The sequence below is a fragment of the Andrographis paniculata genome, unplaced genomic scaffold, assembly GCF_009805555.1.
Source record: "Andrographis paniculata isolate CXL003 unplaced genomic scaffold, ASM980555v1 Contig50END, whole genome shotgun sequence".
In the NCBI taxonomy this organism is placed as follows: domain Eukaryota; kingdom Viridiplantae; phylum Streptophyta; class Magnoliopsida; order Lamiales; family Acanthaceae; genus Andrographis; species Andrographis paniculata.
This window is the reverse complement of record NW_026137585.1, coordinates 801011-819625: the sequence shown is the minus strand read 5'-3', so window position 1 is coordinate 819625 and position 18615 is coordinate 801011. Positions and strand designations below refer to the sequence as shown.

Sequence of the window (18615 nt, the reverse complement as noted above, 5' to 3'; positions counted from 1 at the left end):
ATAAATTTCTTTTAAATATACAGAGACGTTTACATACACATTTAAGAAGTTTTGAAATTACTCGTAGAATAATAATTTTTTCAAAATATATTACATCAAATATATATTTTCTCTCACAAAACATCACATCAAATATTCAGTTTTTTTCTATTAACTTCTTAATTCAATATTTCAACTTTTCTTTTAAGATCACACGACGACAATTTTGTCGGGAGAGTCCTCGCAATGGTGAAGCTAAGCCAAACAACAAGTGTTGGGTGGCCATCGAAGTTCGACGGTCAGCGATCACCTAAGTCCTAACGGCAAGTGGTGCCGGTGCGAGCCTCCTACTTCTCGGGAGGAAACTCCAACTCCTTCACTCAGATCACGATATATTCTTCATGATCAGTCGTCATGACAATGTCTATCGGAACATGATGATCGACATTATTGCAACAACCTTGTATAAAGACTTTCATTTCAACAAAGCAAAGTCGGAGAATGATGGTCGAAAGGAGACAGGGACAAGGGTACGGAGATCATGCACACGTATGGGCTCGTGGAGGTGCTATTGCCGCACCCCACTAAGCAAACTTGTCGGATTTCAACCGACAGTGCATAATATCGCAAGTAAGCTCGTTGTAACTTAATAATATCGCGAGTAAGATCGCTGCAAATTATTTTGATTTTGAGGTTCTTGATCCTCCAAAATGATTCTTTCTCTTTTTTCTTTTTTCGCCAATTTTTTATGGAGTGATCGATTATGAAGGTTTTGGAGCTCCGAATCATGGTGCACTCGGTAATCATCGGGATCTCCACCAGAGGCACCCTCGTGCCAGAATGCGATGTTTTAAATAGCATTTTGATGTGATATTTTATGAGAAAAAAAATTATAAAAAATTAAGATGGTAGAAAATTGAGGCATAGAATGCGATGAAAATTCAAATGGATGCGATTTGGAGGATGCATCTCATGTATTGAATACAAGTATGTATATATATAGGCCTTGCACGTGAAATAGCATTGCAATGTTGTCATAATGTGTCCATCATTTCTTATTGAAGAAAAGATGGATTCATTGTGTGGGGTTTCATCAAATATTCCAATTCTCTGGAAAAGGTTATTCGATCCCTTGCATGTGTATGTTTTTGGGTATGGAATGAGAATGCTTGATTTAAGTTTTGTATTTAAATGGTATTTTATTTGATATTTTGTAAACTTAAAAATATTTATTTATTTATTTATTTATTCGGTTCAAATAATACAAAATTGAAAAGAAAAATAATAGTTCCTCCGTCCCATATCTATATATCCATTTGTTTTTGCACGAAATTTTAGAAATATTAGTATTATATTTGGATAAAGTAGAAATAAAGGTAAAAAGACTAAATTAACCCTATTAGTATTGTATGATCTTGACATTTGTGTAATATATTGTAAATTTGAAGGGTATTTGTAATGTTAGGTAGATAGTACAATTATAAAAAAAAAAAAAAAAGAAATGGATATAAGACGGACCAAAATGAAAAAATGAATAGATTGTTAAGGATCGGAGTATACAGAAAGAGAGATGAAGATATTTTAAAATACAATTAAAAACAAAAGTTTTAGATGAAAAAATATTTTCGTATACCCGGTATAATGAATGTTTATGTTTACCTAATTAAAAAACATAAGTATAATAAAAATAATTCTAATATATAACACATATTTTAATATCATATTATATATAATTTTATTTAACATAATATATTGTAATTTCAAAGCATATTATAACGGTAGAATTTACAACGCACATGATTCTATATAATTCATCGTTATATTGTACCGTGTACAACATGCACTATCTCCTTTTGTGTATATATACTGATTGGGCTGATTCGATGATTTGACCCAATTAGCATGATAACCAATTATTTAGATTCATATGTGTTCTATTTTTTTTAAAAAAAAATACATTATTTTTTCGTACAAATATTGTACCCAACAACTACTTTACTTGAAAACAAATATTTCCTTGGGTAAAATTAATATATTTGGATATGATACGAAAATTAAGAAAAATATATATTTTATTAAAGTTGATAAAAGTAAAGATAGTTGAAAATAATTTTAAAAGTTTTAGTGAGAAATTTTTTAAAAAAATAAAAAAAAAAATGTAATAAAGAATTATTGTAAATACACTTTGAAGGAGGATAGGATGATACAAATATTAAGAAAAATATATATTTTATTAAAATTCATAAAAGTAAAGATAGTTGAAAATAATTTTAAAAGTTTTAGTGAGAAATTTTAACAAAAAATAAAAAAAATTGTAATAAAGAATTATTGTAAATACACTTTGAAGGAGGATAAGCAACTAAATATTGATCCGTTGACTTTACTAAAATTAATAATAGATTAAATTTAAAAGACAAATTAAAAATAAAAAAAAAATAAAAATAAATTAAATGGAAAAAAAGAGAGTATATTATAAAACTTCATAATATATATATATTAAAAAAACATATCAATAATATAAACAAATAATCAGTTATGAATTAATTTTCAAATAAAATAATTAAAAATTTTAAAATAAAATAGCAAAGAGAACCAACATAAACTTCAACAACTATCTCAATTAATTATATTTAATACAATCTTACAATTTTAAATATATTATTTTATCCTACAACTATTATATTTAACAATTATTACACTTTTAAAAAATACAATTATTAAAAAAAAAAATCATCAACGTAATCAAATAATCAACTATCAATTAATTTTAAAAATAATACGTCATCTGTCCCGTTGAGTGATATTTGTTTTTTAAGTAGATTTTTTAATATTAATATTATATTAAATTGTAATAAAAGAGACAAGAATACCCCTAAAGTAATGACGGTAATATATTATAAGTTGAAAGAGAGTATTTATTCTGTTAAGTAGGTAGTATAATTATTAAATTAGAAATTGGTAGTCATGTTTTGAACGAACGTAAATGAAAAATGATAACCTTTCGATCGACGGAGGGAGTAAAAGAACTCGAAAGAAAAAATTAAAAAATTTTAAATAAATAAATAAATGTAAAGGGAACAAACCTCGAACCTCCGACGAGTTCCTCCGCATCCTAGTACAAAAACTCGAACAAACTCCCGTAAGCTACCTCAGTTATATCCCGCATCATTGTGCCACGAGAATCGGCTCGTGTCGCCGAGTTTTCTAACACAAAACATCACATTAAATCGACATTATGTCCTAAAACACGAGTTCTAGAAGAAGCGTAGGAGTCGTACCTTGGCTTTACTACAACAAAAATAACCGCAAAAACCATGCCGAGGACGAAGCACAATCCTCCGACACCGAGATACACGAATCCGAGAAATTCGTTCTTACCACCGAGCCACGTCTCAGTCGACAGAACGAGCTTCTTCTTGCCGTCGAAAATGTAAGCATTGTAATTGTTTTCTAAAATGACATCGACGGTGTCCCCGGCGACAAGATCCTCCTCGATCTTACCGTACAATTTCCTGAAATTCGACAGCGCCGCGGTTCGCATCCATACAATAAGATCCTCCTGCTCGCTCAACTGCGATGCAAAGAAAACACGGCCACGGTGCAGATTCTCGCAACATTTGAAAGCAATGCGGACAACCTTGTACTCGTACAAATAGGGGTGAAAAAAAAGGTATCGAAAATGCAATATACCATCTATACTGTACCAAAAAATACCATATCTTTGTTGTATCAAAATTTTTAGTACGATATGATATCATACTATAGCTTTGCAATATAGCAATAATATAAAATTTTGTATACCGCAACATACTATTATCATACCAAAATATAATATATATCTTTATACCAATATAACTTAGTATATATCGGTATTACGATATATATTACTTTTAATTATAATAACTTTAAAAAAAATTATTTATTTTTATTGTTTTTGGTATACAACTAAGTTTGGGGAATTTCGGTGTATAGATTTTTGGTATAGTATACGGTATACCATTATACCAAAAGAGCTGTATGGTATTGGTATAAAAAAATTTATACCGTAATTCTCGGTATATCGATGGTATATTGAATTTGTTACCGTATATCATAATGAAAATCAATACACTGAACTGTGTCATCTCTACATACAAACACGAGGTTGTAGGAACTCACCGGTTTGGATTCGTTGAGCCTTCCGCCGCCTATAAGAGCCCCGCGCTGAAAGTTTTTCGGGTAGACATTGTTGCCGAATTTCCTTTCCCGGTCTCTTTTCCATGTGATGTCTCTCCGGTTTAAGGTCAAAGGTTTTTTGTTGCGAGAAAAACGGTAGGTATCGTTAAACACACTCCAAGCGATAAGACCACATGGTAATATCGGCATCCCATCTTTTGTTACATCCTCGGGCCAGCATTTCTGGGTGTCGCCTTCGCTTGCTCGACTCATCAACTGCTTGTCGCTCCGGCTCTTCATATATCTATTACACGGCGAGGAGAAATACCTTAAATGAACAGAACTACGTGGTAATAATCAGAATAAAGACGAATGTGAGGCAAAAGTTGAGCCAAGAATGCTTCGATTACCGGCGATGATTCTGGTGGAAATTATCGAGCTGGTAATAAACATAAATTGGTTGCTTCATGTGCTTTGGAACCTGAAATCCGAGAAATTAATAGATACGAATAATGCATTTCATGCTATAGTGAAATCGACAAACTTGGACAGGACAACTCACATTAAGAGTTCTACTACAAGTTTTGTTGCTCGAGCTTTGCATAAATCGAGAAATGTCATTCCTCGACTCGATAGGGACACATTCAGTCTCGTATTGATGAACAATCTCAACAACCTGAAGAATTCTTACAACTTTCAGTCGAGACAACGACAAAGGAATAAGAGCAGCACAAATAAGAGCAGCACATTTGCCAATTTTGGGCATACATTGCGCGAAGCAGAGAGGGAAAGGAATCCAATGGGAATGAAGACGGCGCAGATAAACAAAAGCGTCGAAACCACCTATATAGAAAAGAGCAAAGACTTGTTAGAATTTAAGGATTAAACACTCATTGAGCTATGACAAAGTACAAACAATTAACGAAAAGATTTATATATATATATATATATATATAAACGGATAGAATCGCAACTCAATTCAATCGCAATCAAATCTATGTTTGGGACTTTCGTACGAAAATTCATGTACGATAATCATTGTCACAGCAAATTAATCTAGTTATGTTCACCTACTCTTATCCCAAAGGTAATCTATTCCCAATTTTCGATGTAAACTATGGCTATATGTGTGATAGGTGATGAATAGGGTGCCGATTCTACTGATTACTCCTAATCAGTATATGATAATAGTTCACATAGCGCCTACCACAATTGATTTTAGTACAATAATATATGTTAACACAACATAAATACATGGTATGAACTGACATTATATATTAATAATTTATATAATATAGGACGATTAATCTCAGATCAAGAGATATATATTAACACAATACTCATACATGGTATGAAATGACAATACACGGTAATGATTCACATAACACATTATGTGTATTATCACGAGGAACTGAATCATTATGACAAATTCATAATTAGACGATTTTGTAGCATTACAATACTAACCAATTTAGGAGTTATGATAGGCTTGCACGATGAAAGTTCTTGTTGCTTGAACTTCGAATCTGACAAACGAACTCATATCAAATGTATAAGAAACCAAATAATGAGCTCCATAGTTTTGAAATTTTTGGACAAGCGATCACAACGAATTGCCGGGATAACAACACATTTCATGAACAAAAAAAGGCCTTATTTGAGCTCATCAAAATTAGTACATTTCCATTGCAGAGACAATACCTATGGTTGTCCAAACTATAGTTGTCATTAATGCATATCAAATTCTTACCAAATATCATATCTAATAGTTGTTTTTGTTCAAAATATCATAAAATCAATAATCGGACATATACATACACACACAATTTTACCTAACAAGCAACTATCCATCAGGCAATCGAACATAAATGAGTGGGAAATGAAAAGGGGAAACTACCAAAAATTAAAGGAAATGAAATAAAATTAGAGTAAAGAAAATAACGTACGCTTCGGCTGCTTGAATTTCCTGGTATCCGATGTCGGATCGAGCGATCCAGATTCATCGACAGACGACGGCAAATCTACAGAGTCCATCATTCATATTTTCTAGGGTTTCCCTAACCACCAAAATTTTCAGATGACAAACGAAGAACGGAAGAGATATTGCGGACCATCGAGTGAATAATGTAAAGTACCGATTCAAATTTCAATCGAAGCTCTCAAGACAACACCAGAGGGATTTTTTGCACCGCTGAGAGAAACAGAGGAGAAGAGAGGAGCCGTTAATCATATTAGAATAATAATAATAATCATATTTTATGTTAAGTACCAATGTCATAATATAAAAATTACTATATAAATATATCTACTCTGTGCTTATCATATCACTCCCAACTATGAGCTTATTATATATTATGGACCACATATCCAAACTTCGCCTTACTTGGTCTAGTATAACTTATTTTATTAAAATTCATTTTGTATGAAAAAATGTCTTGTATATATAATATGATTAATATTATGGACTATATGCATTTTACGTAAAAATATGTTGTATAAATGATGATCATAAATGTATATATATTTGTGTTATATTAAATTATTAATAAATATTTTACACGCTAAAATTAATTGAGACTTGTGAGACGTAAATTATTGTTTCCTATGTAAAAAATATAAAAAATAATTATTCGTGTTGAACCAATCATCATTTCCATAGGATATGCTGTAGGAGCCAAGCCGAGCAGCCATTACATTAAAAAATAATTAATTCATCTACAGGATTTTGCTGGCCTAAGAGCACTCCCATTTAATTAATTAATTAATTATATATATCTACGTATTCGAATCATGTGTGACATATTCTCCTATGCAATCCAATTTCGATAACACAAGTCCACTCTATAGTTAATTTTCGGAAAAATTCATGGAGGACGGATCAAAACCACTAGAACAACCGCCGCCGCCGCCGCCCCCGCGGCGGCTCTCTCTCGACGACGCGATCGAGTACTGCATCGGAGATTTCGGATGGAAGCAATTCGTGCGATCCGCGATCCCACTGTTCGCATGGTTTTTCGATGCTCAGCAGATTTTCATCACCGTCTTTACCGACGCGCCGCCGAAGTGGACCTGCCGGAACTCCACTCTCGACGGCGGCGGCGCAGTCTGTACTGCAGATTCGAATCTGTGCCATCTTCCAGAAGGTTCGTGGTCGTGGGAATTGCCTCCCCACGCGTCTATCGTGTCCGAGTGGTCGCTCCAGTGCGCCGGAACAATCATCTCCGGCCTACCTGCGTCGGCGTTCCTAGTAGGCTCCCTCGTCGGAGGAATCCTCCTCGCCACATTAGCCGATTCGTTACTCGGCCGGAAGAATTTCCTCGTCCTATGCTGCCTGTTAATGTCGACGACGGGGCTCCTGACCACGGTTTCCACCAATATTTGGGTATATACATGCCTGAAATTCATCGCCGGATTCTGCCGCGCCATGGCCGGAACTTGCGCCCTGGTTCTCGCCAGCGAGCTCGTCGCCAGAAATTGGCGGGAAAAAATTGGGGTAATTGGATTCCTGTCACTCGGATTAGGGTTTCTGTCGCTTCCGATCATCGCCTATGTGCTTAGAGGATTTTCATGGCGGTTAATGTATTTCTCGACGTGTATTCCCGGCGTGATTTATGCAATTTTGGTGTATTTCGTCGTCGAAGAGTCGCCGCGGTGGCTGTACATCAAAGGGAGGAAGAAGGAGTTCGCCGGAACCCTAAGGAGGATGGCGGCGCCAGCGGTGGAGAAGAGTGAATTAACGGACGACTTTTTTGAGAATTGCGTGGAGTGGACGGAGGTGAAGGCGGAGGAGAATATCTACACGGCGTTGCGGAGTCTGGCGCGGCGGAAGTGGGCTTTCCGGCGGGTGGCGGTGGTTATGGTGGTCGGATTCGGCGTGGGGCTGACGTACTTCGGGATGCCGTTAGGATTGGGGAATTTGTCGTTTAATTTGTATGTGAGTGTCGTTTTGAACGCCGTCGCGGAGATGGCGGCGTCGGCGGCGACGTTTTTTCTGGTGGGGAAATTGGATCGGAAAGTGACGTTGGTGACGGTGACGGCGGCCGGCGGGAGTCTGAGCGTGGCGAGCGTGTTCGCGGCGCGGTGGAAGGGGTTTCAGATCGGCCTGGAAATGACGTCATTCTTCTTCGCCTGTACGGCGTTCGACGTGGTGGTGCTGTACACTCTGGAGCTTTTTCCGACGTGCGTGAGAGGCTCCGCCGTGTCGGTGATGCGGGAGGCGAACCTTCTCGGCGGAGCGATCGGGCCGGTGCTGGCGGCGGTGGGGAGGAGGAACCGCCTCTGGTCTTACGGCGTGTTTGGGGTGGCGATTTTGATTTCTGGGTTGTCTGTTGTTTGGGTGCCGGAAACGCGCGGGAGAATATTATGCGATACTTTGGAGGAAGAGGAAACTCGGATGGCCCAAACGAGGCGCTAACTCTAATTTATTTTTAAAATTGCAAGATATTTAGCCCAGGTTTATATATTTTTTAAAGTATTTTTATATTTTGGAGATAGGGGTGTGATTTTTAAAGTTTGACTTTTTTATGTTATATAAAAAATTAAAATGAAATAAATATATAAATGGATGATTTACACAACACATTGTAAATTAAATTGGAAAAGATGAAAAAAAATGTAATGGGCTACTTCAATTTATTTGGGCCGAAAACTAGGGCTCTATTTTGGACCAGAGATTTTTTAATATATTATTTATTAATACTGTTATTTTTTTTAAAACTTGAATTTAATATATATATATATTTTATAAAATATTACTCCTTTTTAATAATTTTAAAAATTTTCAATATTTAACATTTTCAAAACTTATGTCTAAACAAAACCTAGAGTATGTAAAAATTAAATAGTATTTTGATATTAGTTTGTAATTAATTTTATTATAATAAAAAATAAATAATTTTAAGTGAGACAAAAAATAAAATTAAAAATATATATATTAATTATATATAAGGACTGGGTGGGAGGAGAGGAACTGCCCCTTGCCCCCTCTGTATAACCTAATTATGTGAGTTTATATTTGGATTTAACGAACGAACTAATTTAAAATCATAAACTAACAATATCAAATATAATAAGCACACACATTACACATGGTATTGCCTCGTTAACCCATTTCGCAGGAATGACTAAAATGAAAACAAATAAAAAAAATATATATATATATACTTTCCAAACCAAATGCTCTATTGTGTGTGTGTTTTAACCTTTTTTCTAATACTATTTAATCTCTAATATTATCAAAATACAAAAATAAAACAGAAATCAATACACCTATAATATAATTATATAATATGTGTGTGTTAGCTAGGAGCAGTCATTCATTAATGCATGACCAGATTATAGTGTTGTAGCAGCAGCCATTACCACTAATTATGCATCCCAATATCATACTAGTATTATACTCCATATGGAGTAGTATATTAGTATTGACCAGATATTTTCATTATTTTAATTAATTAATTAATTAACTAATTCTCAAAAAATATATATATATATATTCGAATTATCTGAAATATTCTCCAATTACGACACGTTAGTGGCCAAAGATTTAAATTAATTTCATGGAGGACGGACCAAACTCGCAAGACCGGCCGACGGCGGCGGCGGCGCAGCCTCCCCGGCTCTCTCTGGACGACGCGATCGAGTACTGCATCGGCGGTTTCGGATGGAGGCAGTTCGTACGCGCCACGCTCCCACTCTTCGCATGGTTCTTCGACGCTCACCAGATTTTCATCACCATCTTTACCGACGCGCCGCCGAAGTGGACCTGCCGGAACTCTACTCTCCACGGCGGCGGCGGCGTCTGTACTGCGGATTCAAACCCGTGCCATCTTCCAGAAGGTTCGTGGTCGTGGGAATTGCCTCCCCACGCGTCCATCGTGTCCGAGTGGTCGCTCCAGTGCGCCGGAACAATCATCTCCGGCCTACCGGCGTCGGCGTTTCTGGTCGGCTCCCTCGTCGGAGGAATCCTCCTAACCACAATGGCCGATTCGTTCCTCGGCCGGAAAAATTCCCTCGTTCTGAGCTGCCTGTTAATGTCGACGACGGGGCTTCTGGCGACGGTTTCCCCCAATATTTGGGTCTACACCACCGTGAAATTCTTCAACGGATTCGGCCACGCCATGGCCGGAACTTGCGCCCTGGTTCTCGCCAGCGAACTCGTCGCCAGAAATTGGCGGGAAAAAATTGGGGTAATTGGATTCCTGTCACTCGGATTAGGGTTTCTGTCGCTTCCGATCATCGCCTATGTGCTTAGAGGATTTTCATGGCGGTTGTTGTACATTTCAGTCAATGTTCCCTGCGTGATATATTCATTTCTGGTGTATTTCGTCGTCGAAGAGTCGCCGCGGTGGCTGTTCGTCACGGGGAGGAAGAAGGAGTTCGCCGGAACCCTAAGGAGGATGGCGGGGCCGGCGGTGGAGAAGAGCGAATTAACAGACGAATTTTTCGAGAATTGCGTGGAGTGGACGGAGGTGAAGGCGGAGGAGAATATTTACACGGCGTTGCGCAGCCTGGTGCGGCGGAAATGGGCTCTCCGGCGGCTGGCGGTGGTTATGGCGGTCGGATTCGGGACCGGCCTGGCGTATTTCGGAATGCCGTTAGGGTTGGGTAATTTGTCGTTTAATTTGTATGTTGGTGTCGGTTTGAACGCCGTGTCGGAGATTGTGGCGTCGCTGGCGACATTTCTGGTCGTCGGAAAATTGAATCGGAAAGTGACGCTGATGACGCTGACGGCGGCCGGCGGGAGTCTGAGCGTGGCGAGCGTGTTCGTGGGGCGGTGGAAGGGGTTGCAGATCGGCCTGGAAATGACGTCATTCTTCTGCGACTGTACGGCGTTCGATGTGCTGGTGCTGTACACAATAGAGCTTTTCCCGACGTGCGTGAGAGGCTCCGCCGTGGCGGTGATGCACGAGGCGAGTCTGATCGGCGGTTCGATTGGACCGGTGCTGGCGGCGGTGGGGAGGAGGAACCACCTCTGGTCTTACGGCGTGTTTGGGGCGACGATTTTGATTTGCGGGTTGCCTGTTGTTTGGGTGCCGGAAACGCGCGGGAAAGTGTTGTGCGATACGTTGGAGGAAGAGGAAAAATCGGAACGGCCAAACGATGCCTAACTAAATTTAATACTAAGATATAAGTTAAATTTATTTTGAGATTCTGTTATTAAATACCAAATATACTCACAATTATTGTTCGTCTGTCCCGGATAGAACCTTGTTACACTATTCTATACATAGATAGTGTATATATATACATATATTTAATATTTGTTTTCGGGAGGAGGTGATCCCATGAATAATATACTATACGGGATTGTCTGTCCGGCATAAAATCCTATCCTGCTATCCTGGATTTGCTTTATACATAATACACATATGTGTATATATACACTATATATATATATATATATATTACTCCATCTCTCATATAAAATTATACTACCTCCGATCCACGCACCGTGTCTGCTATACTGTAAACACGGTATTTTAGGAGGAGTGTAATTTGTAGATAATTAAGAATATATTAGTGAAAATAATTATAATTATAAATTAAGATTAAGATAACTAATTAGTTTAATTAAAAATTTAAAAAAAATAAAATTAAAAAGTTTAAAATGAGATTAAAATGTGTAATCATTTTCAAAAAAAATGAAAGTGACATGATACGTGGGACGGACAGAAACGACAACGTGAACATGGTATGTGGGATGGAGGGAGTATCTATTTGACTGTGCACAAATTTTAAAAAAAAATTGTGTAAAAATATTTTTTTTATGGTAAAAATAAATAAATAAATAATGTAGTATTTTTTTTAGCATTGATAATGTACAAGCATGTTTGGATTAAAGAGAATCATCGAATTTAAGTAAATTCTTTAAATGTTGGAAGATATTACTTTTTAATATTTTTGTAAAAATATCCGCGACTTGCTCTCTTGAGTTTATGTGTATCAATTTGACCTTGTTTTCTTTAATCCTTTCTCGGATGAAGTGGAAGCGAGTACCAATGTGTTTGGAATTCTCATTATGAATTGAATTTCTTGCAAGAGAAATCGCCAACTTATTGTCTTCAAACAATTTTGTAGTATCTTCCGATTGCAACTTTAATTCTGAAAGCAATCTGTTCAACCAAATAGCATGACGCCGCCGCAATGTATTATGCTTCACAAGTAGATAATGCAATGATAAATTGTTTCTTTGAAGATCTAGTAAACACAAGTATCACAACGAAACACAAATCTTGTTGTCCCTTCATAATCCTCATAGCTTGTAACTCAATTGCTATGACTGAATCGAACAAGTTTTGCATCCTCATTATATACAACGAGTCATTATCCATTGTTCCTTAAATATATTTGAGAATTCTTTTGATTGCCGTTAATTGAGAGGTCGTTAGATTTCAATATATCGTTTTATTACCACAATTCTATAAAAGATATTCAATCAAGTGTATGTCCAGAAATAAAAACAACCTACAAAACTCTCGTTATAAGTCGGATTCATTGGCCAACCAACCCCTCTTTTAGTCTATTAGGAACTACACTTCATGAGTATCAACAATTACACAATATTTTATTGAGAATTTTTGAAAAAAAAAAAAGAAGAAAAATCTTAACATATATATATATATATGTATATATATATTTTTAGAACACAAAATATTTGTTGGCTTCTTATTGTACTTGAATTTTAAAAAAAGAGGATAAGGTCTAAAATTGTCATCTCAAACTCCTTGTATTTTCTCCTTGGATTGTTTGAACAACTCTATGTAAGGTTTTAAATTTCAATTATTTCTCCGTTTCACTTCAAATAGATTTTTTGAAATTTTATAATAAATTAAAAAATAATATTCTTTCCGTCTCAAAATAATAGTCTAATTTTTTTTCTTCTTCATTCATTTAAAAATAATAGTCTCGTTTCTATTTTTGATAACTATTTTTACATTTTTACAAAATTATCCCCATATTTTCACAATAATTACATAAATTATGAGTATTTTGGTATTTTAAAAACTCTTTTGCACCTAGTATCAATATAATACTAATATCTGTTAATTTTGTATTCATCTCAAATATTTCTATTGTTTTGGAACGGGGAGAGTAGTATTTTATTAATTAGTAAAAGTGTGTAATAAATTTTGACATTTTTATCCTTTGATTTTATTTATAAATTAATTGTAAGGTTGAAATATAGGTAAAATATTAAGTATATTGTAATACTAGTATATAATTATTTTTACTAAAATAAGAAAATAATACTTTTGAATGAAATATATTAAAATAATAGAAAAAAATAATTTGAGTTGAGACAGATAAAATATTATAAATAAATAAATAAAAAGATAGAGAAAGAAAAAGTCAAAGCCTAGGCTTGGGCTTTGGCTTGGTTTGAGCTTAGCATTTGACAATAAAACCCGATGATTGCTTATTTTTAACATAAACTCGAATTTGATTTATTCATGTACAATTAAAAAAATATATAAAAATATGTTAATGGGCTAAATTGAAAATGGTTTGATCCGAAAAGCCCATGGCATATTGAAATAATTAAATTTAGAAAGTATTCCCTATTTAATTAAAATAAAATAACAAATCATACATGAATATTTCAAGAAAAAATAAAATAGAAAATATGTTAATCTTATTGATGTGTGAATTTTTTTATTTGTAACAAATATAGAAATTTTAGTAATACATAAATACTTCCTCGCGGTTCCATAGTATTTGTTTATCTAATGAATATTACTACATTCTAATTATATATAATTAGATAAAAAAAAAAAAATTATATGTAAAAATGATTTTATTCTTATATCTTCATTTGTTATAATTATATCGTAATTAGGTGTAAATTTAAAATTATTTATAATATATAGTGAAATTACATTTATTTGAAAGGAAATTTGTTGATGTATTTAAATGATCGAAAATGCTTTCGAGTCGATGGGGAATCGAAAAAAATATATATATATATATATATAATTTTGATATTTTTTTTCGACTTCTTTAATGTACAATTCTAACGTTTTCTTACCAATAAAATGTCTTAATACTATTTATATATGATATTTATTTCAAATGCTTTTTAAGGTGTTAATATTTTCCACTTGATAATTCAATTATTCCTTATACATGCATTCCTATTTTAATTCAAATAAACCATTGGTATATATATATATATATATGTTATTTTTGACATTATTATTTTTTTTTTACATTATTCATGATAGTAAAATTGTGTCCTTTCAGTATTTTAGGAATATTAAAATATTTATTTTTAATTATTGAGATTGTAAAAATATTTTAAAAAATCAATTATGAACATAGTTTTAAAATATTTTGTAAACGAAAACAATATACTATTTCTTTATTAAGAAATATAAGTAAAAAAATATTATTGAGAATGATTGAGAAAATAAGAGAACAAAAACTGTAACATTAAACATCTAGTATTTTATATTTTTATTTCATAGACATCTTAATGTTTTGTTGCTATTTATGGCATTGATGCTAAAAAAATTTCAGCAGTTATTACTTCTTTGACAGATCCTGTAGGTACATTTTCAAATTTATATATATAAATTATTTTTACTCCAAATATAATCAAAATTTATCAATTTTGGTTTTAATATAAAAATTTTATCAAATTTTGTTCAAATATAATCAGAACTTATCATTTTTTGTCCAAATATAAAATTTTTATCAATTTTAGTCCTAATATAACCAAAATTCATGATTTTTTATCCCAATACAATCAAATCTTATTTTCTTTGGTCGCACTGTCAACAAACCGACGGAAAAATACTGACGTGAAAAGAAATCAAACCTTATATTTATATTTGAAGAAATTGTACAATCTTGCAAGTCCACGTCAGCATTTTACGTCGGTTTGTTGATGTTGGGACTAAAAAAGATAATGTTTGATTATATTAAGACAAAAAATGATGAGTTTTGGTTATATTGGAACTAAAATTGATAAAAATTTTATATTGGGACCAAGAATGATGAGTTTTGGTTATATTGAGACCAAAATTGATAAAACTTTTATATTTGGACTATTATTAATAAATTTTGATTATATTGAGACTAAAATAACTTTTCCTCGTGTATATATATATATATATATTATATTTCAACCACGCATTTATAATCTGAATTTAATTAATTTGGTAGGATTTTGATTTATAAAAGCATTGAGGCCCATGCCTTTCCACGTAACAAAATTTAAATTGCGCGAATATATATATATATATATATAAATTGATGTAGAATTAGTGCCGTGTTTTAGGGTCTGTGATATATATATATATATATTTTGAAAATTATAAAAATATTTTAAGAATTGTAATATTGTTTTGGTTAAATAAATTTTTTGTTAATTTTAAATATTATGTGAGAAAAAATATTGATTTTATTGAAAATTATGAGTAAAACTTTTTCATCGTATGAAAGTATTTTGAACAAGTTGTAATGATGGTTGAAATTGCTCTTGTAAAGAAAGAGAAGAATGGCATAATTAATAGTATAAATTAATTTACAAATAAATAAATAAAGTGTATTTTTAATAGTTTAAACATTTATTGAGAGGGTTATTTAAATTCTCTATTTTCAAAAAATACTTACATTAAAAAATGCACCTCTATTTAAAAAAAAAAGAAAAAAAAGAAAAAAAAAAAAGAAACCCCATTATTAATTAATTAATTGAAGATAAGAACAAAGAAAACAAGAAACTAATCTTATATTTTATATAAAATAATTTTATTGTTATAATTCAATAGGTAAGTTTTATCATTTTTATCTATCTCAAAAAAATAGTTATTTAAAAAAATAGTAATGGTAATTTCTACTTTACAACAAAAGTTAGTTTTTTTACTTACATAAAAAATAATGATAAAATTATCTTTTATTTTTTTTCCTATTTCTAAAAAATACTTTAAGGGTGTGTTTGTTTGGGAGTTTGGATTTTGGATTGGGATTTGAATAGTAAAAATTTTGAATTTGAATAGTTGTATGATGTGATATAAATAGGGTTTGATGTGATGTTTTGAATGTAAAATTGATTTTTAGTATAATATAAAAAATGAAAAATAGGTGTTTGATTTGATGTTTTTGGGGGGAAAAAATTGGATGAATAGTAGAAATCCTCCAAAATCCTTCAAACAAACACACCCTAAATGAGTCTATTTTACTGGGACGATGAAGTATTTTTTCATTAGAAAGTAATATAGTAGATGCATTTTTTAATTTTTAATATATTAATTTATTTTTTTCATTACAAAATTTTCAGAGCCCTTAGGCAATGGCATTGGTCACGTTTTGTATTAACTTTGTTTCTCCAACTGAAATTGGTAATAATTAATGTCAGCAATCAACATTATGTTTAATTCTCTCATTAATAAGATTTATTTTTATTTTTATTTTTATTTTGATTACTTTTAATTAATTACAAAAAGAGAAAAAATTAAATAAATTTATAGGCAATTTGTAATCAACAAAGAGCTCATATTGACCATACATAAAAATATAAATTTATAATTAATAAAATGTAACAATAATGCAATATATACTTTACTATATTAATATAAATGTAATATATGAACTAACAAAAATAAATATTTAATATTTTTTGAAAAAAACATATATTTTATTTGAATTTCAAATTCAAATCACCACTATTTAACTATTTCAATACCATTATATTATTTTTTTTTATAAAATATCATATTAAAATATATTTAAATAAAAATTAAAATTAAAGTCGTAACATCAAACTAAAATCAAATAAACCATAATAAACCAACATTATCATTATTATTATTATTATTATTATGCAATTTTTTGGTCCGATCAACGCCGTAACGATTCAAGAAAATATTATTATTATTATTATTATTATTATTATTATTATTATGTTTTAACCAAAATATAGAGTTTTATGATTTAATTATAATTATTTGTATTGTAATAGTAATAGTAATTTAAAAATAAGGTAATAGGTAGGTAGAGAGTAAGTAGGGTTGCCAACCCGATCGGATTGTCAATAAATTGGAATGTACGCACTCCCTCTATTAATTAAAAACTTTGATTTTAATTCGACCTCATCAATTTATTTATTTATACATGCATTCAATGTACGTATCATTTAGCCATCCCAAGTACATGTATTTTTTCTCTCAATTTCTCAAATATATATATATATATATATATAGTGATGCTTAGGGTGTTCATAAACTTTACTTTAAAAAAAAAAAGAAAAAAAGAAAAAAGAAAAAAGACATTATACAGTCTAAAAGCATTGGAGGTGTGTTCTTTTTGTATTTTTTACACATTTTCTAAAATAATTAACATATTACAATTATTTATTTATTTTTTTATATTATCTACACAATTCTCTAAATTTCACGTAAAAAAAAAATAAATTCCTTCAACTTATTTCATAAAATAAACACACACAGGATGTTTCTTCATTTCAATATTTTTCAAATTTTACTTTTTTGAATTATATATTTTCTGAAAAAAAAAATATATATATCTCATCAAATATGATTTAATTATGTGATATATTTAATTGATATTAGCATATTTAAGGTAAAGATAATAACAAAATTGATATTATGCGGTAAAAGTAAAAGTAATATCTTAAATAAATATAAAAAATAGTTATTATTTATGATATAAGCACAAATTTTTATGAATAACTTAAATAAAAAACAAACATATATAAATTTGGCCAATGAAATGTATATAAAGTAGATTATATTGACTCTTTTGTCTATTTATGTTTTCAATTTAAATTTTGCATTATTCATCAATAATTTCTTAAAAAATATAATTATAATATCAAATATTTCTTTTTGTTTAAAATATTAAAAAATACTATATATATATATATATTTCAATTTAAAACACTAGGCTTAATACAAATTTATATTAAATTAAGCATTTATATTCTATTTATATTATTATTATTTCTAAATTAATCCAAATTTCTTGAGTTTATTTGGTTGGATGTTTGAAAGTTGAATTTGAGGGTTTTATTAGAAATAATTGTTTGATGTCTAGGTACATAATATTTAGAGTGCAAAATAATTTCTTAGTCTAATATAAGAAAATTATATATTTGGTTTAATTCTCTTGGAAAAAAATAAAAATATAACTAATAATATATACAGCCTAAAATACTTGTAAAACATATTTAAATGCAACATTTATAATTAGTAAATTAGTAATGGCCTTTATAAAAATTTGAACCACACATACAATCTATTATAAAATTTTTAAAGGATGCTAAATTAACTGTTAATTTTTTATTTTTCTTTAAATTAATGATCATTAAATTAAATACTTTGGTATTTTGTGGAAATGTATAGTCTTAATTATTAATTAATTTATTTTTTTAAAAAATATATATAATGGTATTGAAATATATAGTCAGTATACATATGAAAGACAATATATATTGTATAAAATATTTTTATGTACATGAAT

At 31.4% G+C, this 18615-nt stretch overlaps 4 protein-coding genes across 11 annotated transcripts in view; 2 read left to right on the top strand and 2 right to left on the bottom strand.

Annotated features, from left to right (window-relative positions):
* Positions 1–1549, bottom strand: part of LOC127253313 (elongation factor 2) — an 83697-nt gene extending 82148 nt beyond the window's left edge. Inside the window, exon 1 of the mRNA XM_051277841.1 lies at positions 1540–1549. The gene's annotated coding sequence lies outside the window, so the exon portion shown is untranslated. The remainder of the gene's footprint in view (positions 1–1539) is intronic.
* LOC127253316 (ALA-interacting subunit 1-like) lies at positions 124–6392 on the bottom strand. Of its 8 annotated transcripts, none has more exons than XR_007839244.1 (9): positions 6081–6356; positions 5602–5660; positions 4882–4977; positions 4697–4810; positions 4545–4615; positions 4138–4438; positions 3258–3616; positions 3063–3183; positions 124–403 (listed from the first exon to the last, which is right to left on the bottom strand). XR_007839244.1 is itself a non-coding variant. In XM_051277848.1 (9 exons), exons 2-9 carry the CDS (start codon positions 6169–6171, stop codon positions 3129–3131), a joined length of 1146 nt encoding a protein of 381 aa, XP_051133805.1. In that variant the 5' UTR covers positions 6172–6191; positions 6270–6392; the 3' UTR covers positions 2870–3128. The 8 variants fall into 8 exon arrangements, 7 of the variants coding, with proteins under 7 accessions (XP_051133805.1, XP_051133811.1, XP_051133808.1 ...); XM_051277848.1 differs by lacking the exon at positions 124–403 and having other exon boundaries at positions 2870–3183; positions 6081–6191; positions 6270–6392; XM_051277854.1 differs by lacking the exons at positions 124–403; positions 5602–5660 and having other exon boundaries at positions 2870–3183; positions 6081–6191; positions 6270–6392.
* A 608-nt stretch (positions 6393–7000) lies between these two features.
* Positions 7001–8548, top strand: LOC127253199 (organic cation/carnitine transporter 3-like). The gene has a single exon (XM_051277648.1). The coding sequence runs from the start codon at positions 7001–7003 to the stop codon at positions 8546–8548; it is 1548 nt and encodes a 515-aa protein (XP_051133605.1).
* A 1144-nt stretch (positions 8549–9692) lies between these two features.
* Positions 9693–11243, top strand: LOC127253198 (organic cation/carnitine transporter 3-like). Its single transcript, XM_051277646.1, has one exon. It carries the CDS (start codon positions 9693–9695, stop codon positions 11241–11243), a length of 1551 nt encoding a protein of 516 aa, XP_051133603.1.
* Positions 11244–18615: the final 7372 nt, after the last annotated feature.

What these genes read in the sequence shown, in the direction of transcription:
- LOC127253316 (XM_051277848.1), bottom strand. Translation starts at nt 6,171, where the DNA reads ATGATGGACTCTGTAGATTTGCCGTCGTCTGTCGATGAATCTGGATCG. An exon ending in TATGCCCAAAATTGGCAAAT is followed by an intron (nt 4,811 to 4,881) that starts GTGCTGCTCTTA and finishes AGAATTCTTCAG; the next exon opens with GTTGTTGAGATTGTTCATCA. An exon ending in GGCTCAACGAATCCAAACCG is followed by an intron (nt 3,617 to 4,137) that starts GTGAGTTCCTAC and finishes TACGAGTACAAG; the next exon opens with GTTGTCCGCATTGCTTTCAA.
- LOC127253199 (XM_051277648.1), top strand. Translation starts at nt 7,001, where the DNA reads ATGGAGGACGGATCAAAACCACTAGAACAACCGCCGCCGCCGCCGCCC.
- LOC127253198 (XM_051277646.1), top strand. Translation starts at nt 9,693, where the DNA reads ATGGAGGACGGACCAAACTCGCAAGACCGGCCGACGGCGGCGGCGGCG.